General features: G+C 41.9%; 1 protein-coding gene across 8 annotated transcripts in view; it reads right to left on the bottom strand.

Moving 5' to 3' along the window:
* Nucleotides 1-2973: 2973 nt before the first annotated feature.
* LOC132383157 (transcription intermediary factor 1-beta-like) overlaps nucleotides 2974-22535 on the bottom strand; it is a 122988-nt gene continuing 103426 nt past the window's right edge. For 6 of the 8 annotated variants that reach the window (XM_059954023.1, XM_059954024.1, XM_059954025.1 and 3 more), the window contains 10 exons: nucleotides 21559-21726; nucleotides 19497-19688; nucleotides 18448-18520; nucleotides 14005-14053; nucleotides 12783-12969; nucleotides 10850-11181; nucleotides 7777-7900; nucleotides 6279-6356; nucleotides 5592-5726; nucleotides 2974-3535 (listed from right to left, as the gene is read on the bottom strand). In XM_059954023.1, coding sequence (XP_059810006.1) covers nucleotides 3305-3535; nucleotides 5592-5726; nucleotides 6279-6356; nucleotides 7777-7900; nucleotides 10850-11181; nucleotides 12783-12969; nucleotides 14005-14053; nucleotides 18448-18520; nucleotides 19497-19688; nucleotides 21559-21726 — 1569 coding nt within the window. In that variant the 3' untranslated portion in view covers nucleotides 2974-3304. The remainder of the gene's footprint in view (nucleotides 3536-5591; nucleotides 5727-6278; nucleotides 6357-7776; nucleotides 7901-10849; nucleotides 11182-12782; nucleotides 12970-14004; nucleotides 14054-18447; nucleotides 18521-19496; nucleotides 19689-21558; nucleotides 21727-22535) is intronic. The other 2 variants (XM_059954022.1, XM_059954021.1) reach the window with 2 other exon arrangements.

Genomic DNA, 22535 nt, shown 5'->3' with positions numbered 1-22535 from the left:
CCCTCAGCAAACAACGTGTTTTTAATGACAATCCATTGTTTTTTTGTGTAAAAGAATGTTGTACCAGAATGTTGATCTGAATCTGAATTTTATAGCTGCCATTCTGGAATTTGATCACAGGTTTCAGGATTGGAAAGTGTAGTCACAGTACTGCAGTTATTTTTATGTATTGCGCTGTACTGTTGCCACAAAAAAATAAATCATGACGTATCTAATCTAAGCCTGATTCTGATATGGGTCTCTATTGTGGACAGAGAGTGGAAAGGGGGCAGGATGAAGAGAATCATGGTTAGGAAAAGGGAGAGGGAGAGGGGAGGATGTGGGAAGAACCTGATAGACATCAACAAACCAGTTGTTTGGGAACAAATGTCCTTGTCTAATGCCTGAAGGCTGGGTGTGTCTGCATCCATACCAACCCCTGCACCTGGCACTCCCCCTCTGCCACCCCTCCTGCGGTGTTGTGCCCTCGCCATTCCCAACATTCTTTGCTCTCACCAGATTTACAAACTTGCTCTCCACAGCACGGTGACAAACACAGTTCTGTGCAGAAGTCTTAGGCACCCGAGCTATGTATGTTTACTTCAGGCTTTTGCACAGTACTGTTTATTCCCACATTCCCATCATCTCTGCCCAGATTCCACCCTTTACCGACACACTGAAGGGTGATTTACAGCAACCAATTAACTTACTGCCCAGCACTTCTTTAGAATGTGGGAAGAAGTTTCATCGAATAAGAATTTGATCCAAATTAATCAAGTGAAAAGATCAAATCATTATTGCAAAATCCCATAGGGGTGGAGACAGCGTCCACAATAAATACCTGTTGTCAGGCCAAAGGAGTATTCTATTAATGGTCATGTTAAAATTAAGGTGAAACTTACAAAACAAAATGAATAAAATGCAAGATTATCTTCAAATTTGTCCAGATCCAAACTTACAAAACAAAATGAATAAAATGCAAGATTATCTTCAAATTTGTCCAGATCCTCAAGATTTCCTAAACTGCTTCGCTGGCTTTGTAACTGCTGGTATATCATAAGCAGAAAGAAAAATGTAGGTACAGTAAGCAAAACAAAAAGATACCCTCTGATAAGGACATAGAGGAAGAAAACATTCAAGAGGTTTTTAATCTGTTTTCCTACGTTGCCTATTTCCCCCTCCTGTAGTTCATCAGCTTAGACTCTCAACGTCTAATGCATCCGTTCGGGACCATGAGGTTGCGTTGAAGTCAAACTCTACTGCTGTGCTTGAAAATCTTAACTTGTAACTTTCCATATAAAGTGCTTTTGGTAAAACCTGGTGAATTGTTAAAGGATTGATAAATATGGCCAATGGCTTTTGGGACCAACCATCTGGTGCAGGAAGCCATCAAAATTAAACTAGAAGAAAGGAATTTTAACAAAGACGAAGGTCTCACTCCAAGAAAGAACTGGAATTTGATTGTAAATATGGTGGGAGAGCAGAAAACTGATTGGATGAGGACTAACCAATCAGGAGGGAGGGACGAGGGTATAAATACCACTGGATTAGACATACCCAGGCATCATCCCTTAAGAAGATGGCAGAGTTTGTCATCAAAATGAATCCTGACGAAGGGTCTCGACCCGTAACATTGACTGCTCCTTTCAACGAATGCTGCCCGACCTGCTGAGTTCATCCAGCTTGTTTGTATGTCTTGATTTAACCATAGCACCTGCAGTGTACTTTGTGTTTGTCATCAAAATGTTGTTTGTAATCGATACCTGTACCCGGCTGGAAGCTCGAGAAGGGTTTATACATCATATACACCAGGAATGTATTAGATCCTTTTTCATGCAACATACACAAAATGCTGGTGGAATAGGCCAGGCAGCATCTATAAGGAGAAGCACTGTCGACATTTCAGGCCGAGACCCTTCTGTTGTATTTTCCCCAAACATGCAAGGTTTCCATGAGACTACTAGATGAAATTACTGCAACCTCAGAATTGTTTGGTCTTTTGTCTAAATACTAATAAAAACAGGTATTCCATAAATATTACACTTAATTTTTAAACCATGTTTTAACAGACATCCTATCTGCCTGCAGAGTAAATTTTAAAATCTGATGTCACTTAGGTATATTTTCCCCTTTGTTCGGATTTGCATTCCCCTCTCAATCCACTTACCTGATCCTAATCAGATTGCAGCCCGAATAATGATGACTTCCAGGCGAGAATTCCTTCCTAAATGTAAATTGACATACTGGATAAAAATCTACCGGATACAGGTGTCCACCCCCTTTGCAAAAGTGGGGCATTCATATGAAACTTTTCTTAAGCCGAAATGGTGTAAAGCTAAGAACCATTAATTTATATGGGAAAAATTTTCGTAAAAGCGAAAATCCTCTTTGTAATGCAAAAACAGGTTACTAATGTAGGTCTTTTGTAAAAGCAAAGTGGCGTAAAGCGAACATTCGTAAAGCAGGGGACACCCGTACATAATTTTATATTAACGTCACATAGGATGCCGTTTGAGGAAAGGTTTGCTATTCCAACGCAAGCATAAGGTTGGGTTGAGAACTACTTCTCTCCTCAAGTGAGTGATCTGGTAGGCAGTACAACAATCTCATATCATTCTTATTACAAAAGAACCTGTAGAGTGTTAATGTTCTCCTCAGGCTAGGTAGGTAGCTAGCCAGATGGTTCTGTTGTTCCAGGATCAGTCCAATCTCCCGTGCCAGCCCTCAATGTTCGGAATTCCTGGGAGTACCCAACTTCTGCATGGCACAAAAAAAACAGGCAGGCTATTGTGAAATCATGCTCCACAACGCAGAGCACAGAGGACTTCCAGACCATGGTACACATGACTGGTTTACTTCAGCAACCCAGTATTGGTAAACGGTTTGCTTTTATTACTTAGTGATTATGGATTATTCCTCAGAGAAAATGAGTTTATTTACTCTTTGTTTTACTATGATCCAGTAAGAATTTCAACATGAAATACAGACAATATATATTACACATTATGGAATTCTTTAATACATACAGTTTACACATTAAAAAACAACTCCAGCGCTGGCCTCTGCAGTTACGCCCAGGATCAAAATAACCCTGTGCTAGTTGTCCAGCTGGATTTAAACTCAATATTGGAGGTTTTCAAAGCTGGGAAGTCCTTTACGTGGCCTTTCCCGAGTCCAGTTTTGTACACGAGTCTTTTCAGCAGCACAGAACAATGACTGCTGAGGTGTCTCCTCATTCCAACATGGTTGCTCTGAGGGCCAGCTCTCAAGTCTGCTGTCAACCATCCTTTCAAAGTTGCCAGATCCAAGCTTCCCACTCCAGAGGTTAGTCATTCTCGAGCCGCCGTCTCTTAGCCTGCACGGGGCTACTGTCAGCCTCGTCTGAAGGACAAGTGGAGTCCCTCTGGTCAGTTTGGTCACAGTGTTTGCTGCCCGCCTCCACTGCCCGTTGATCTACTGGGGTGCTGGAGAAGGCTTTGCCACTGAAGACATCTGCTAATTTTTCTTCAAAGAATGACTCGAGTGTCAGCACAGACTCAGCCACCTCCTTCTTTTCCTTGAAAAGAATCCAGTTTTTCATCGTTAGATTATATTTTTTAAAAATGAGCACAAACTATAATAAATGATTCTGCATTTGACATAAGTAGGCACTGCTAATTGCATTCATTCAATACCTACTAAATATCTGAGACACTTCACATGGCACCAGACAAAACATAATCTGACGACAGGAGGAGGCTTGCAAGAGCTGATCCAGAGGCTGCTCATGTTATACATGTTATGGATTTTGAGGGCAGAGGTTAAGGAAGGAGCTGCAGCAGCTTGAAGGCTGGCAGTTTGTACCAATGTCAGTGTGGAGGGACAATGCCAGTTCCTTTTGTACAAGCACGAGTAGCTGAGGGGGTTAATTTTTGAGCCAATAAAGACAATGAGAATGTGCTCACTGCCTTTTCATTCATTGGCAGTCAGTCACAGAAAGTGTGTAGGTAAATGGACAGTATGACAATCAGAAATAGATAGAGGTTATTGCAAACTCTTTCCTAGACCACATGGGAAGCGTTGGTGACTGCTGCACACACAAGGGTGAGTAAAAAACACCAGGAATTAGCTGCAGAACAGAGTAACTAAGGTAACTTTCTATATACCAAACTCCCATCTACAACAAATATCACAGACACCACGGATGTCTCTGTGTGTTTGTGTTTTTGTAAAGTACTCAATCCTAGCAGGACATCACCTTCCTTTCTCACAATATAGATCCTCATAGGGGTAGAGCTCACAAAACACAGGGTCAGTGATGTCAACAATGACTGACTACAAGACCATATCAGACATAGGAGATGTAACAGACCATTTAGCCCATCAAGTCTGCTCCACCATTCAATCATGGCTGATCCTTCTCTCCCCTCAGCCCCACTCCCTGTAATCTTTGATGCCATGTCCAATCAAGAACCTATCAATCTGCCTTAAATACACCCACACCTGGCCTCCACAGCTGCCTGTGGTAACGAATTCCACGAATTCACCACCTTCTGGCTAAAGATATTTCCCTGCATCTCTGTTTTAAATAGACGCCCCTCTATCCTGAGGCTTGTCCTAGACTCCCCCATCACGGGAAACATCCTTTGCACATCTATTCTGTCTAGGTCTTTCACTATTCGAAAGGTTTCAATGAGATCCTCCCCCCACTCCAATTTTATCCAATTGGCTCCAGTTAGGTATGAAAATACCATTCACTGTTTGTAAGTGCACGACATTGAACTAAGTAAAATTTCTGTTTGTCCTCATTTCGATGGTGTGAAGGATTTCCTCCCTAACAACAGGTTTAATGAATAAAATGAAAGATGTTTGAATGGGGCCATGTGGTGACCTTGGTTGATGAAACATCTAGAGAGATGAAAGGGATACAAGGTGTGGAAGGATTTGAAAATGACAATGAAAATGTTGAACTCAAGACGCTGTTTGACTAGGAGTCAATGCACTGTTAGAGTAAAGCTCAGCATCAAGGCTCTGAAAGATCACAGGCTTCTCTGAGTTGTTAATGTCTTTGGCCATTACAAATGGTCTCTGTCCTCTGCACTACAGTGGCTTTGGAATCAGTAAACGTAACCCCACATGAAAGCACTGATACAGTAGGAAAAAGATGTAGATCTTAACCATAATGACAAACAGCTGAGACACATAGATTGGCACAAAAGATTTGAAGATACACTTGGACTAAGATGTTAACTGTGATCTGCCACCGGTCTTCAGGAGTTTCGGCCTGTTTATTTTCAAGGCTCTCTCATCCTAGTGAGTATGGGAGAAGTGTTCCTGAACTGCCTAAAGTTATGAAAAAAAAGCAACAAATGAAAGTAATAATACATCTTAAACACCGGTACCAAGTTCCTTCAATTCAGATTGCTTAAGAGCAAAAATGTTCCCCTGATCACCAATGTTACTTTGAATTACACGATGACTTTCCAGAGATGTTAATGGACTTATCAGAAGCTGCTTAAAACAAGAAAGGGATGTGAGAGGCAGAGGATTTCACAGACAGCAGTGATCTCATTTTGACTTGGCAGCAAATTCCCTAAACAGAATAGGAAAGAATCATCAAACTCTCTGCTTACCTGACTCAATTTACTGAATGCTTTAAACATCAGTCGGGCCTCAAGCACAAACTCATCAGGTGAGGAGTAATGGGGCGAGCTTGCCCTGTCGAGTTTTGCTCTAATGGAAGACAAATCTAATTGCTGACTTTTCAACTGCAAAAGAACAAAATTAGTCTTTAGTTCAAAGCAGCAGAGGGTTCAGCAATGACCTTGCAAAGTGGGAAGAGATGAAAACAATGGGAGAACTTGGTTGATGTTCTGTATTCATAATGGAAAAACGTGACATAAAGCAGTAGTGCACACACAGAAATATTAACAGGTTGCTTTCATGCAAGACTTTTCACAACTTCAATATCTCAGAGCTCTCTAAAGCCATGACATATTTATTAAAAAATTGTGATTTAGCAATTCATGCACAGCAACAGCCCCACAGAAACAGGGGAGTTAAATAATGATACAAATATCAGGCAGACCAGTGGGAGAACTTACTTATCCTTTCCAGTATGATGGCATGGAACTTCCTATGGCTGTTAAAAGTTGCAGTAGAACATCTCAATATATTACCAGCACCTCTGATAAAGAGGGCCACTCCAACAATGTGTGCTCAAGTCTCAGGAATGCTCAGAGACAAGAGAGACAAGGAAATAAAATACATATTTTTGAAAAACAACAGAATCTATGAAGAGCTCATCTTCAAATACTCACCTGGGAGGAGCCACTAGGGTTATGGAGAGCCTGGCTCATCTTATGAGATAGAAGGAACAGCAGTAAGCGTTCACATTTCTGTAAAATCACATCACAATGAGAGAAAAATATTATCACTTTATACTATGTCATGTCTATAAACAGTAATCAAAACACAGTGTGAACCCTATCACAGGGACTGCTTTGGATGGTTTATAACCCTCCCTTGCTCAATTCCCACACTTTGAAAGGCACTGTCTTGTAGATACTGGGTCAAAGAGACCACAATGTGAGTTAATCATGGCCAATGAATGCTGAGGGGCTGATTAGTAACTTAAAGTAAATTTTCATTCTTCACACAGCTGCTATCCAAAGGTAAGCAAATACAAATAAGTAGTAACTTTAGCTGCTGACACACCTGAGGCTGCTGTCGGCCACCCGACAAAGAGACAGCGTTCTGTACCCGTTGGTCATGTGCCAGTGAGACACAGTGTTCAGTCAGTACCTGTCAGCAAGGCAAGCATCTCAGCCAGTGTTTTTCACTAGGGTTACCCAGTACCACTGTCAGCTCTGCGGAATATTGATGATCTTCCCTTTTCTCTGCCAAGGTCTTTATTTGTTCATTTACGGGATGTGGGTGTCACCAGCTAAGCCAGCATTTATTGCCCATCCCTAGTTAGAAGTAAGCCAGCTCAGTACATCCTGGTCTAAGTAAACTTGTAACATTAGGAGAAAAATCTGCAGGTGCTGAAAATTCAAACAACACACACAAAATGGTGGAGGAACTCAGCAGGCTAGGCAGCATCGATGGAAAAGAGTAAACAGTAGGTGTTTTGGGCCGAGATCCTTCATCAGAATTGGAGAAAAAAGGTCAGAGTAAGAATGGATGGGGTGGGGGGGGGGGAGGAAGAAATACAAAGTGGTAGGTTGTACGTGAAACTGGAGGGGTGGGGGGGTGAAGTAAAGAGCTGAGAAGTCAATTTGGTGAAAAAGATACAGGGCTGGAGAAGGGGGGATCTGACAGGAGAGGACGGAAGGCCACAGAAGACAGGGAAGGGGGAGGAACCCTAGAGGAAGGTGACGGGCAGCTAGGGAGATAAAGTGGGAGGAGGAAATGGGAATGGTGAGGGAGAGAGGTGTAGAGCCATGGCTGGAAGTTGTAGCATTGTCCAATTTAATGATCTTAAAGATTGAAAAGATTAGTTTTATGTCACAGGTATATAGAAACATTGAAATATACAGTTTGTGTCAATACCCAAATTCTAAAGATGTGTTGGGAGCAGCCTGCAAGTATTGCCGTGCACACAACTTACTAACCCTAACATCTTTGGAATTCGGGAGGGAACCCATGCGGGCACACAGAGAACGTACAGATCACTTACAGACAGCGGCAGGAATCAAACTCATTGAATCAAAATCAAAAGCATTGTGATATCTGTTATGGTACTGTGCCATCCTTTACCAATAATCCTTCAAATTCTGATTGCCTTGAATATCCACTGCTAGTTTTAATACAAACCTTCTGATCGAGAGCAGCAAGGCCTTCCTTCACCTCATTTCTGCTGTCTGCCAATGTTGTTGAGCTTTCACTCTCAACCTCAGATGTTGCCAAGTCCACACATAAGGAACATGTCCATTCAACACTGAAGAAAAATAAACAGTTCACACCTCAATAATAATTCTTCCTGAGCAGTTTGACCACCATATTGCTGTATGAGATTTAATGATATTATGCCCACTGTTCTGGTGTCTGTTACACAAAGCACACCGAAGCATCTGGCAATAAGATTCCATTGAGCTTACAGTGGAAATGGACTGTCCCATCTACGTTCAACATAAGCATCCTGCCACATTCCCTCATATCAACAACACCTGCTCCTTCTCTCATCTCTTTACCCAACTGCCTCCCGGATGCATTCATGCATTTCATCTCAACCAGTGAGTTCCACATTCTAACCAATGCCTGGATAAAGATGATTTTCCTGCTCAACCTTTCCTGATAGTTTCAGTTTCTAATCATCCTCGCAAATAAGCTTTCACTTTCCCCAATTCTTCTGGATACTGTACAAAATGGAACCAGAACAGTGACAATGTTCAGAATTATGCTCCTACCTTTAACCGTGTGCCTTCAAACACTAATCTGTGCTTAGAGCAAATAGTTTATAAATAGCATCAGTTGTGTGCGTTCTTGTTCAAAAAGCAGTTGTTTTCTCACTGATAAGTGTTGAGAAATAAGTAGTACGGCAATTCAGACTATTTTGCTCACCGTGGTTTCAACCATTGAGGCTTGGAGTTGCCAGAAATGGCTGGAAACGAAAATAAAACTAATTCACTACTTCAGTGAGTCAGAATCGGAATTAGGTTTAATATCACTGGCATGTCATAAAATATGTTGTTCTGCAGCAGCAATACATCATAATAAAAACTATAAATTACAGTAAGTATATATAAAATTAGTGCAAAAAGAGGGGGGAAAATACTGAGGTAATGTTCATGGATTCAATGTCCATTTAGAAATCCGATGGTGGAAGGGAAGAAGCTGTTCCTGAAATGTTGAGTGTGTGTTCCTATACCTCCTCCTTGATGATAGCAATGACAAAAGGGCACGTCCTGGATGATGGAGTCCTTAATGATGGATGCTGCCTTTTTGAGGCATCTCCTTTTGAAGATGTCCTAGATACTGATAGGCTAGTGTTCATGGAGTTTTTTTTTTAACTTTCGTCAGTTTTTTCCAATCCTGTGCAGTGGCCCCTCTGTATCAGATGGTGATTCAACCAGGTAGAATGGCCTCCATGGCACATCTGTAAAAATTTGCGAGCGTCTTTGGTGACGTACCGATCCTCTTCAAACTCCTAGAATAAAACCACTGTGATGCCTTCTCTGTATGTTGGACCCAGGACATATCCTCAAAGATGTTGACTCCCAGGAACTTGAAATTGCTTACTCCTTCCACTTCTGGTCCCTCAATGAGGACTGGAGTGTGTTTCCTCGACTTTCCCTTCCTGAAGTCCACAATCAATTCCTTGATCTTACCTACATTCAGTGCAAGGTTGCTGCTGTGACGCCACTCAACCAGCTGATCTATCTTGCTCCTGTACACCTTCTTGACACCATCTGAAATTCTGCCAACAACTATTAATTTATGGATGGCGTTTTACTGTACAATCATGGGTACAAAGCAGAGCAGTGGGCTAAGCATGCATCCTTGAGGTGCGCCAGTCTTGATTCTCAGTGAGGAAGAGATATTTCTAATCCGTAGTGTATGGTCTCCCAGTGAGAAAGTGAAAGATCCAGTTGTAGAAAGAGGTACAGAGGCCCAGGTCATGGAGTTTGTTGATTAGAACTGAGGATATGATTGTGTTGAATGCTAAGCTGTAACCAATAAACAGCAGTCTAAGTATTAGTAATATCCAGGTGATCCAAGTGGAGAGCCAATGAGATTACATCTGCTGGAGATCTATTAGTTGCAGTAGGTCCAGGTCCTTGCTTAGGCAGGAGTTGATTCTAGCAATGACCAACCTTCTCAAAACATTTCATCACAGTAGCCGTGAGTGCCACTAGAGTCATTGAGGTAGCTCAGTCTGCTCTTCTTGGGCACTGGTATGACAATGTACTTTTGATGAATTCCTCTGTTCATAACTATTAGGATCCAATACAGAGTTTTATAGTACCATCGTGGCATTGGTAGTGTTCTAACTTGTTCTGTACTGTATTAATTGCATAATGACCTACTTCACTAATTGGGGCAGCCGCTCAATTGGGCCAAAATGTACTGGTTCCTACGTGTTCCAATTAACTGGAATCCACTATATATATGTAGACACTAGGCACACGAGCGTCTGTACACAAGGAGGCTGACAGGAAATGAAAAGTAGTGGTGGTTGCAGGTGTGGAGGGGTGGGTTAGTTGATGGAGGTTATCAATCAGCCTTACTGCTCACTGCTATTTCATCGATAGATTTCACAAGTAAACATGATTTCCTTATCATATAGGAGGCCATTCCGGACCATCAAACTGCTGCCAGTTCAAAGAGTAATCCTATTACCCCATGACTTTCTCAGTCATCTATTCACCATCAATTCCTCCAAATGCTCCCATTCATCCAAGCACGAGGAGAAAGTTACAGTGACCTATTAACCTGCCCATGTCTTTATGATATGAGGGGAAATTGGAGCACCTGGCAAAATCCAGAGACATGGGATAGCATGTAAACTCCTCAAAGATTTCACGGGAGGTCAGCATTGAACACGAGTCACAGGAGCAGTGATACAACACCTCTAGTAGCTGCACCATTGTGATTTCTAATGAGTTTTTAGAATAATCCAGTGGTTTAGTAGTTTGATGGTTACCATTAATGATTTGAACCTTTTTTAAATTTTCACACTTTAATTAGTTCAACTTAAATTCCCAACTGTTGCAGTGGAATTTGAACTCGTCAGTGGTCTGGAATTCTGATTGCTGCTTCAGTAAACCAAACAATGTATTCTCAATGAAGAAGAAACATGAAGCTTGGCCTCAATGCTACCTTAACAAGCTAGGAACATCAGCTCACTGCTAACTAACCACCTTGACACATTCCGTCTTGGACTTACCTGGGCACACTGAGCAAAGCTGGGACATGACAGCCAATGTGAAACACTTTCAGGCAACGGCTACAACACGGCAACTCGCCTCCTTTCCCACAAACAACGCAGACCACCTCATCCGCCTCCTCGCCTTTCTCACTGGCACTGCACAGCGGTGAAGCCTTGAGGTCCGCTATACTCCCGGGTGACTTTTCACTGGGGGAGGGCGTGGGGCTCAGAGCGTGGTGGGTACGCTTGCTTGCTACCTCAGTTCTCTCGTTAAAGACAAATTCGATTTCGGTCACTGATGCCGGAGAGACGGAGTTCGGTGGCGTCAAGGTGCTCGCCAGTGTTGGTGCCTGCAGGTTAGAGACAGAGTTACCACTTTGTGATGAGCAAGTCCAGGACCTCACAGGTAAAGAAGATTTTTATCAGGCAAGAGTACAGCACTACACAGCCATGATTTCATTTGTAGAATCAGCAGAAGAGGGAGCTGGAAGTCTTACAGCAGATCCTTACTTCCAGACTGTCAGATATTGGAGGGCATAAATTTTAGACAAGAGGAGAAATTTTAAAGAAGAGTTTATGCAGCTGATGTTTTTTTTTGCACAGACACAGGTGGCTCCTGGAATGCACAGCTGGGGCAGGTGGTGGTAGCAATGTTTACAAGGCAGTTAAAAAGGTACATGAACATGGAGGAGGGATATTGTCTGGTGGGAACAAGGTGAACTGGTATCATGGTCAGTACAGACATTGTGGACCAGAGGCCATATTCCTGTGCTTTATTGTTCTATTTCAGATGGCCTTATACTCTACCTGTTTTCCATCACGTGATACAGTCTTACTAGGCACTACAGACAGAAGTACACAGCCATGACCCTTTCACCCACACAGCACCTCATGGGTTGCACCACAGATCTGGTACAGGCCCTCAGGAAGGAACCCTTCATCCACACACCATTACAGGGGTAGCAAAGGTGGAGGTGAATACTTACTGAGCATTCAGATGCCACCATGACCCAAGCAGCCCTGTCTTCAACTCCACAAACTAGTTCTACCATTCCAAGCCTTACCCTGAGAGAACTGCAACTGTTCATTTGTGTTTAGCACTACAAAACATTTAATGGATGCAAATTAAGCCAACATAAAGTGGGAAAAAAATATACAAGTGAGATAAAAAGTGTATGTCATGCTTGGCTTTAAGAGTCGAGGAAATGAGTTCAAGGGTCTGGAAGTTATCTGGTGCATTGCATCCAGCTGTAGTCGCCACATTGTAGGAAGGATGAGAGGGTGCAGAAGAGGTTTACTCAATTAGAGGGCAAGAACTACAAGGAGAGGCTGGACAAACTTTGGTTGTTCTCTCTGCGCAGAGGTATCCAATAGAAGTTTATACAATTATGAGGTATCTTCTTTCCAGGGTTACGATGTCTAATGCTAGAATGTATGCATTTTAGGTGAGAGCGGTAAGTTCAAAGGAGATGTGTAGAGCAAGATTCTTTTTTAAACACAAAATGGCAGCTGCAAATACGATAGAGATGTTTAAGAAGCTCTTCGACAGGAACTTAAATTTTCAGGGAATTCTGGAATATAAACATACTGTAGACAGAAGGGCAAACAAGAAGAAATCTGCAGATGCTGGAAATTCAAACAACACACACAAAATGCTAGTAGAACACAGCAGGCCAGGCAGAATCTATGGAGAGAAGCACTGTCGACGTTTCAGGCTGAGACCTACAGATGCTGCCTGGCCTGCTGTGTCCCACCAGCATTTTGTGTGTAGACAGAAGGGATTAGTTTATTTAGGCATTTAGTTACAACTTTAATTAATTCCACACAACACATTGTTCCTGTGCTGTACTAATTGCCCAAACATTTATAGATAAGCTGATAGGGACAGTATGAAAGGAATGGAACATCTTAGTTTAAAATCCAAGGAGATAAAATCCAAGTCCATAAATACCGTGAAGGTTGGATTTATAGGCAAGCCATTTCCTTCGATGATGATCAGGTTGAACTCATCCTGTCCACTGCCTGGTAACAGTTTGAAGGTTGGCAGCTCAGTGTCAGTAGACAAGTCGATCTGCAATCGTTCTAACCGCACATAAGGGACCTTCCTGTTCAATTTAGGTTTAACTTTCGAGTCCGAACTAAGATCAGAAAAAGCACAGTGTCATCTAGTATCAATAGTTCAAATCCATACGAAAAAAAAATCACACAGACACTACAAATCTGAAATAAGAAAATGCTTGAAATACTCAGTAGGCTGAGTAACATATGGGAAAAGAGAATAAGATTTATGTTCTAAAAAAGGTTCTTAACTTGATACATTAACTCTTTTATCCCTAGCATGAGTGCGCCCAGCATCTTCTACCTGAGGAACTGAGACCAATACACAAGGCCGCTGCTGCAATGTTTATTCTCCGGGTGATGTTAGCAAGTTGCTGATCTTTCGCCTCTGGAAATACAGAGGGTTAAATACAGGAAATACAGTTGGGGGATTATATGGGAGACAGGGTTTGAAGGTTGGCACAACATTGTGGGCCGAAGGGCCTGTAATGTGCTGTACTATTCTATGTTCTATGTCAACATGACTGCCTTTTACTCTTTAGTTTGCTTGTGTGCTGTCCTTGGTATCTCAGTGATGGCAACATGCAGGTCTGCACCATTGACCATGTACTTGAACTTCTGATCATGAGAACTTGTCCCTTCACATTGGTTAGTTGTAGGGAAAAGTAAACATTCCCATTTTGAGTATGTGCCTACGCAGGAGGCAAAAGGGGTTTGGGTATGGAATATGAGGTGAAGTACAAGGAATAGTGTATCTGGTCTCAGGGAGTGAATACCAAACAAGGAATTTCACGCTATGAATCCTCGCTCCAGGCTGTCATTTCCTTACACCACAGATAGAAGCCTTTCAGCTCACTACATCTATGCCAGGTCTAAAAACATAATGCCATCAATTGCAAACACCCCGTATTTCCTAGTAATGCATTCTCCCACACATGCCCATTAATATCCACTCACTCTCCCACCAACTACTTATACTTGGGAAATTTACAGTGGAAATTTAATCTAACAACCAGCATATCTTTGGGATGTGGAAGAAAATCCTTGTAAAGGATTGTTTATGCCTCTATCTGCCAAGGGATCATCTTGTAAAAATATAAACTAAGGAGGCTTACCTGTCACCAGCGTGCTTTATGGTACACTGCAAAGGCATGCATCTGGACTCTGAGGTAAATGCAGACATAAATATATAAATAATATGCAAGGTATTTTATCTGTCAATACTACAAAGGCTGTAACAAGTTTAAACCAAGTCTATATTAAATACATGTTCACTTTTTAAAAAGAATTTCAGACGCATTTACAAAAGCAGAAGCGTTTACAGTGTAACGTACTCATGACATGACAGTGGTACCCTTGTTACGTGACTGGGGTTGAAGCTATACTTGACTTGAGGTAATGGTCTTGTGATGGTGGAGTGATGTCATTTTCCCGCCAGTAGAGATCATGTGACAGGTTTTTTTTACAGGGTATAAAAGGAAGACCCCACCCTGTGCGGGGGGGGCAGTTCGTGGCTGGATTTGCCAAGTCGACTTCATGCCACTGCGTGATTTAATGTGATGACGCAGTTTAGTTGAAAGATGAAGTTATATCTAATGCCTAAAGTTTAAAAGGTCATTGCCAGCAGGTTCTTTACAATACTGCTAGTTTGAGAATCAGTGGACAGTGAAGATCAGAGTTCGGGAGTTAAAGATCGAGGAGAATCTATTTCGACGGTGAAACGGGTTCGACCTTATTTAATCCTTATTCGGAAGGAATTTGTTGACTGTTCTCGTGTTAATCTCTGCGAGATAGCAGAAGATTGAGGACAGTGTGATAAAGGAAAGGTCAGTGCCTTTAAGCCGTTTCGTTTCGTAAATTCTTCATGGGAAAAGTTCGACACCGGGGATCAAAGCAAAACGATGTGAAAGAGAAATTAAATCGTCTTAAAAAGTCTCTCCCTTAAATGAACCGTGAGCATTTTGAACTTGTGGCAATCCTACTTAAATGTTTTTGCAACATCGCTTTAAGAACTGTTTGAGCTGCATCGCTTTAAGAACTGTTTAAGCTGCCGCACAGCAGCTGATTTCCGGTTACGTTAGTGTTTGTTTACTTTTGGGGGGGGTTTGTTTTCAGTGTTTAATAAATGTGTTATTTGTTATAAAAACCCTTGCCTAACTCATATATTTATTGTTGCCTGAATACGTAACAACGGGAACACAGGAACTAGTCATACAATGTAATTAAATGTGAACTTTTATACCCAGAGCACCGGAATACAACAATTCTACAGCTTTTGTGTCAGTTTATTGTCATTTTGAAACCACAAATGCAATGCAGTTAAAAAATGAGACAACGTTCTCCAGAATGCTATCACAAAAGCACACGACAAAACAGACAACACCAGAAAATCCACATAACGTTTGGTAATCCCCAAATCCAGAGTCCAGTGAGGCTGCTGCGTATTAATATCGCGCTACCATCTTAGCGTGTTCCCTGGAAAGGAGCTCCAAACCCAACAGACAAAACAAGACTACCCAGATACACCAAGTCAAGAGACCACACAACAAACCAAAAACTAAAGCTACAAGACCTACACAAAACCACAGTTACATATAGTTACAGTTAACATATATAAACGTGTAGTTACAACAGTGTAGATAATACCATAATTGATAAAAAAAGACCAGACCATGGGCACAGCAAAGATGTTAAAAGACTATAAGTTCAAAAGAAACCACAGTACAGTTTCCAGAAGTCCTCAGGGTCCCGAAAGACTTGTCAACCTATGCAGGCGGCAGAAGGGAATATCCCCGCCATGGGCTTCCACAGCGCCAGACTCAGCACACAATGAAAGCTCCGTCAGACCCAGCCTTCGCAGACGCAGCACACAGTGAAAGCGCCCTGACCGCAGCGGACTCCCAAGTCTGTCAAACCTCTGAGTCTCTGAACATCCCTCCGGCACAGCTTCTCCGAGCACCATCCTCTGCCGAGCGCACTACGACGCCCCCGCCAACGGCCATCAGCAACGCGACCCCGAGGACTGAGGGCCTGTTCTTCTCAGCAGAGACCCAGACCACACAACAGCAGCAGCAATGAAGAAGGCCTTCCTGGAGATTTCCAGATGTTCCTCCGTGCTCCCACATCTGTTTTTCATCAGATTAGGATTGTGCACAGCACCTCGCTTAACAGATAACAGATATCAGCTCCAGAGTGGCCGCTGCAAACTGTGTTGTGCTGCCATCTTGATCATGTGATTAAATCACAGTTGGAAGTAATATTTTTAATACTGGACACCCCACTAATGGATGAATGAACAGACCAGACAAAAATTCAGTACAGATCTATTAGAATGACACCTTAACTTCAAGAGTAAATTAGATGATACACAAATACTGTGGAATGCAGAAATTTAAAAGTGTTGTGATTGAGGTTTTCAAGATATTACATGGTGAAGTAGATAAAGAGAAACCATTTTCAATCACTGTGGAGTCTAGGACTTCATTACAAATTGGGACCAGCTCGACGTTGGGGACGATAAACATTTCCATTTCCCACAGGGTTTGTGCTGACCACCAAGCACCTATTTTATATTAATCTTATCCTCTTGACAAATATGAAATTAATTCCTGTTAATAGGAGGCATGAGGGGCATGAGGAAAAGGAGGGTATGTGAAGCTGGATCATGGATTACATCTTAATGATTAGCTACTCTTATACTATACCAGAAACATGCAGAATGAAGAACCTACCGAAGATTTTAGTGATTTCCTGCACTCCTCTCTAAAAGACACCAGCTTAAATCGTGATAATTCGAACATTCAAACAGGACGTCTCCCTAAATTCTTGATATCCTGGTTTCCAGGTGTCAGGTGTCAGGTTTGAGGCATATTTGTCTGGATCTCATCAGCTTATGATAAAGTATGTAAAAGGGTTAACACATTAGTTAAACAATAGCAGCCTGTTCTTTCTGAAAGAAACCGCTGATGATCAATACATGTGCTAGGCCATGCTCAGCCATATTCCTTCTCATAGTTAGTGTTCCAAGGTCTTTGTTTCTTTGTGTGCTTAAGCACAGAGAGAGGACCACTCCAGCCTGCTTGTGTACGAGGCCATTATACCTATTCTGCAATTTGTCTCTCAATACTGTCATGCAATAAATAAGTCTGACTGCAGCTTGGTGGGGTGGGGGGTAGGGGAGTGGTGTGTGTGTGTGTATATATGTGTTATCTGAATGACTATATCCATTCCAGAAGGGGAATTGTAAGGGTGGATCGGGTTTGAGTGACTAACTGAGTAAGCCCTGGGTGCTTTGAATAAAGAAGTTTGTACTTATATGGTCTCTAAGTGACTTTATCTGGATTTGACTTCCACAATGAGATAATGTGTTCATATCAGTGTGGTGTGTAGGTATTATCCTGGAGTCACCTAGTTCAACCACATTGTATAAAACAGTTGATGACATGAATGAAGTCACCATGAGTAGATGATAGGAAGTTTAGAGTGGTTAAGTGAGTGACAGAATGGAGAGAGTTGGAGTAGATGATAGGAACTTTAGAGTGGATAAGAGAATGACGGAATGGAGAGTCAGAGACAGTAGAGTGAGCCTTGAGATAAAAATAATGAAGCAGAAAAAGGAGGAGAGGAAAAAAATTGAATTCAAAGGCTGAAATAAAGATATGGAGGGCAAAAATCCTTTGTTTAATAATTTGACAAATTTAGGGGAAACATGAAGTTAAAATTAAAGATACAGAGGCCGACAAATCAGAAGATAGTGCCCCCATTGCTGCCAGCATCAACAAGAGTAACACAGATTGAGTGAGCGACTGATTTCACCTGGGAAATTAGACGTCAAGAAATTACCTTAGGGATTAGCAAAACCAATTTGCCCTTTACCTTTGCTGAAGAAGAAATGTTCAGTAAAGCACATTCAGAATGAAGACAAAACTAAAGACTTTCAACAGCAACATGCTCATCCCGTTCATCCTTTTGCTACAAGCTTACAAACTTGAATAGCTCACAAACCAGAGCATTCCCAAAACCAATCTATGAATTTTCTACTCAAGACGAGAACATCCTCTGGAGAACAAATGGAAAACTAAACCAAAGTACTGGAAAGGACAATAAATGGTTTGGACATATGCAAATATACCCAGAAGCTGACAAAGTATCCAAAACTACAAAGTACGTTCCCAAGGAGACACAGCGGAAAACAGTAGAGACAGAGGTAAAGGTAGCAGACCCATGCAGGGAACACAGTCATCTGATTTATTACAGACTATTGGTTGAAGTAGCCTTGCATACCACTTGAGGAAGCAAGACGAGGAAATAACAAATGATCAGATGTAAGGATAGGACATGGGATGTCTTTGCACTACTTATAGCTGGTGATGATGCCACTAAGAATGTCTTCGCTGATTGTGAAGCACCTTGGAACCTTGCTAAAGTTGTGAGAGGTATCACTGTAAGCAGAAGACTTCCATGCACTACAAAAACAGGGTTTCCTGGTCGCTTATGGAATGGATTTCTCATCATGGAAATTTTATTCAGACGAAAGCATTCATGTTGACACCAATTACCTGAAGCTTCCTGCAATTCTTTGATATTGTTTCTCTGCTCCTCCTGCTCAGTGGTGGTACTGACATTTGACAGCTGTTAATAAGATAGAAAATAAAGCAGTTATTTACTGAAATCTGAAAAACACATAGACATGACATCTCTGCAAATAATTGAAAGATAGGATTGGGAGGTTCGAAGTGAGTATGGTTTCATGGTATGTGTAAGGGAATGTAAACAAATAAAATGTTCATCTGAATAAAGGTCAAGGTACTAAAATTGGTCGGGTTTGAAAGCACAGGAGCAATACTCCCAATTGGACATTTTCAAATTACATGCAGCAGCCAGAATCATTTTCCCTTCCCCATCCCCACCCATCTAACCTGGGAGCTCCCACAGCAGTTATTATCATTATGTCAGTCAACACCAACAGTCCAGTAGGACTAGCCCACGTTCCCTGCTCTCCATATAATCCCAAGGGAGCAAAACAACTTCTACCTTCCTCCCTTCACCCCTCTGCATAAGTAGAAGCTTTCCCATACCACCTCAGGTGGGAGAAATCCCCCACCCCTCCACCTCCATTTTATGGGATGCAAGACCCCTCCCCACTGCCTTGGCCCACGAAGCTGGACCTTTCCTAACTAAGGGTATGGAACCATTCTTGCTTCACCCCAGGAAATAACAAAAGAAGGGGGAAATTCTCTGTAATCTATTCTCAAAGCACAGGGACCACTCTTTGCTCCATCCCAAGGTGCATGGATTCTACTGTCTCCTTTCAGGGACTGGAACAGTTGCCATTTCAGGGTTGTTATGCTCCCTAGCCGTCTAAAGGTAAACAAAAGAGAAAGAGTGGCTTTGAAGAAGTGTGTGACTTTTTAGGACAATGATATGATTGTGGTATAATGAAGAAGCAGAGTTAGGAGGTATGTAAATGTTAATGTCCAATATTGATTTTTTGATTCTCAAAAATAAAAATGGGAGAAAAGGTAGTTAAACTGAAGATGAAATAGGGGATGACTTGCCCTACAACGGGAACAGGACATGAATCTAGCATTGCTCGTTTTTTGCTAACCTTGAAGGACACACCCCTCCTCGGTTCTGAAAATGCAGGAGGAACATGACATGTAGAATGCCCTTTAACAAATCCTTCCGCTCCCGAATCAGACCAGGCCAATGCTCCATCGGAGGTCAGAATCAGTGAGTATAGTAAGCTATCATCTCTACCAACCTGCTGTGGCATTAGAGAGGGGCCCGGATATGCATACTGTAACACAAGACAGCATTTGGTAATGAGATAACAGCAAAAGAAAAAATCATTTCAGAATAGGGATTGAGTTACATAAAGGTTACAGAAGAAAAGAAGCTCACGTCACTCCCTATGCTCAACAAAAGTATTTCACCAGCTACAACAGGAATGCCCACATCACAATCTGAACTATTCCTTCTCGTTGGCCTCCAGTCATCACTACTGCCTTGTGCCTCATGGGAATCCCAACTCACCACCACCCCCTGGCTTTGCCTAACCGTTCCCATCAGAGCCTAAATTGCCCACAACACAACCCCAACATTGAGATACTTCATATTTTCACAGAATGTGGGTTTTATTGGCAAGACCATATTGGTTATCTATCCTTCTGCATCAAGTTCCCATCTGCATCGCTTTGGTTAACTGCACTGATGTGTCCAGAGTTTAAAAATGTGAGAACAGCAGATATCCTTTCCTGCCAGACACTACTGAATCAAATTGGTTTTTACAATATTCATAATCTCCAAGAGTTCAGTCACAGCAGATACTACCTTTTGAAATAAAGAAGCAATTAAAATTAAATTTACCAGCTGCTATGAAATGACCTGAGCTCTTGTCTGTGGATTGTGCTTGCAGATCTGCATCACTTTGTTAATGCAACAGATTACTTAATTCTCTTTCACCCACGACCACAAGACTAACCACGATATTTACAGTTTCATTCCCACGCTACAAGATTGGGACTGAAGCTTTCTGAACCACTTCCTTCAAAATCAAATCATATACTGAAGCTAATGCTAGAACACAGTATCCAATTCGTTATATGGGAGCACGGCAAAATGAAAGTTATTTTCACCCTGTGCAGTCCCAACTGGGAATGAAACATTATATTTGTTATTTGGCAGCAGAAAAAAAAAGAATGCCATGCAGTTGAGATGATGCCCAAGCCAAGAATACAGCTGTTGATTAACTGCACTTTTTGCAAATTTTGAAGACAAGGTGAAGATTAATAGTAATGCCCCAGATTATCTTCTGTCTTTTTTCTTCCTGATTTAATATAGTCCTAACAAGCTTTATGTACAATTCGGTTTACAGGAAAGATTGTTTCAGCTCTAAGGAGCCTTTGATGATGGAGAATATTTGCAGAGACTCAGGAAGGTTACACAGAATATTAACCAGGCTTCAGCAGAGTTGCTGGGGAGTTCCATTCTGGTGCAGTTCTGTAAGAAGTCTCTAGATCCTCCCTGTGAAATGCTTGAGTTTTTTTCCCCTGGGTGCTCCAGTTCCCTCCCACAGTCCAAAGATACCAGGTAGGTTAATTGGACATTGTAAATTGTCCTGTGATTAGGTAGGGTTAATCGGGTTTGTTGGGGGGTTGCTGGGGCGCGTGGCTCAAAGGCCCAGAAAGGCCAACTCCGCACAGTATTGCTGAATAAAAAAAATTTAAATATCAGAGGAACTCACTTTAGTCATCGCTAATTTGTATGGACAGGCTTTGCTGTATTGCAAAGCGGGAAGCTGAGGGATCACAACTTTCTGACTAAACAAGTACAAGCTGACAAGCTGAGTGAAGTGGTGTTACATCCTTTTATGAAAGTATTTAAGTTTAATGTTGCATGTTGAAGTTCTGCTTCATAAGTAGTTTATGGCACTTTAGATGCTGTTACATGCCAACCTACAAAGACAATGGAATGAATCACGGCTGCAGCTTTCAGTTCTGTACACAATTGCAGATTGCTAACAACAATCTCTGTTGCATTAAAATCCTAGGGAGACCAGAGGTGGGAAACCCTGCAATGGTCAGCCATGGTGAAACAAGCCAGTCGCGCCGCACTTGCACACAACTCTTGTTTTTTTTTGTTTTGGAACCCTATCAATCAGTAATTACCTGTTTCTGTGCAAAATCGTGGGCATTGGCCGGGCCATCTCTGTGGGGCAGAATGACACGGGGATACGAGGTTGCCTGCTGCACCAACATCTTGAGTTGGTCAACCGGGCTGTTGCCAAGGCGATTGCTTGACGTTGGAGAACGATGGCAATTTGCACCAACCTGAGTCTGGAGGATAAAAAATGGAGATAAATGTTTTAATGAGGTGGCGCACAAGCTTGCTGAAGCTGTGTGGTACTAACATGGTTTGGGGAATGGGATTGGAAGAGGATGGATGCCTGGGAACAAGGTTTCCCTCTTCCATCACAACTGGGTTTCTTTCTGGATCATCTATTTTGTCAATGAAATAACTGTGGTTCTTCTGTGACAGTCCTTACTGTTTGAAAGAAAGTCAGGTGATTCCTACAGAGTTTAGACTAACATCTTTTTGTAGAAAATAAAGAACCAGAGCAGGGTATGTAACCAGCTGTAGCATAAACACAACGTTGTCCCTTTCTGGAGTAGTTATTCATAGTTGGACAGACAGTCCAGGATTGAAAGCAGGGAGACCTTAGTAGGTAAAGGCAATATCATTGGACAGTGGAGCAGAGCTAATGCTCCAAGTTGAAGACCCTTCATCAGTACTGGGAAAATGAGGAAATAAGTGTGTTTCAGTTTATAGAGGAAAGGGTAGAAAGAACAAAGGGAACATCTGTGAAAGGGTGGAGAGCGAGGTTTAAGTGACAATTGTTTTTAGTACTTTCTAGCTAATCAAAACAGTTTTGTCTGGAGGAATGTAACTAGAGGAAGATGCATTTCACATTACAAGCCTTTCCTCTTATCAAAACTGGTCATTTCTGTTATCCATTCGCAACATCAATTACTCTCGCTTCACAGATGTTATCTCATCCGTTGAGTAAATACATCATTTAATTCCAAGATTTCTGCTAATTGCTGCATTCTATGTGTCACAGCTCCTTCAGCTGTTATTTTACCCT

Source organism: Hypanus sabinus, chromosome 29 (assembly GCF_030144855.1).
Source record: "Hypanus sabinus isolate sHypSab1 chromosome 29, sHypSab1.hap1, whole genome shotgun sequence".
NCBI lineage: Eukaryota > Metazoa > Chordata > Chondrichthyes > Myliobatiformes > Dasyatidae > Hypanus > Hypanus sabinus.
The sequence above is the reverse complement of the archived record's forward strand: the minus strand, read 5'-3'. Positions and strand labels throughout refer to the sequence as shown.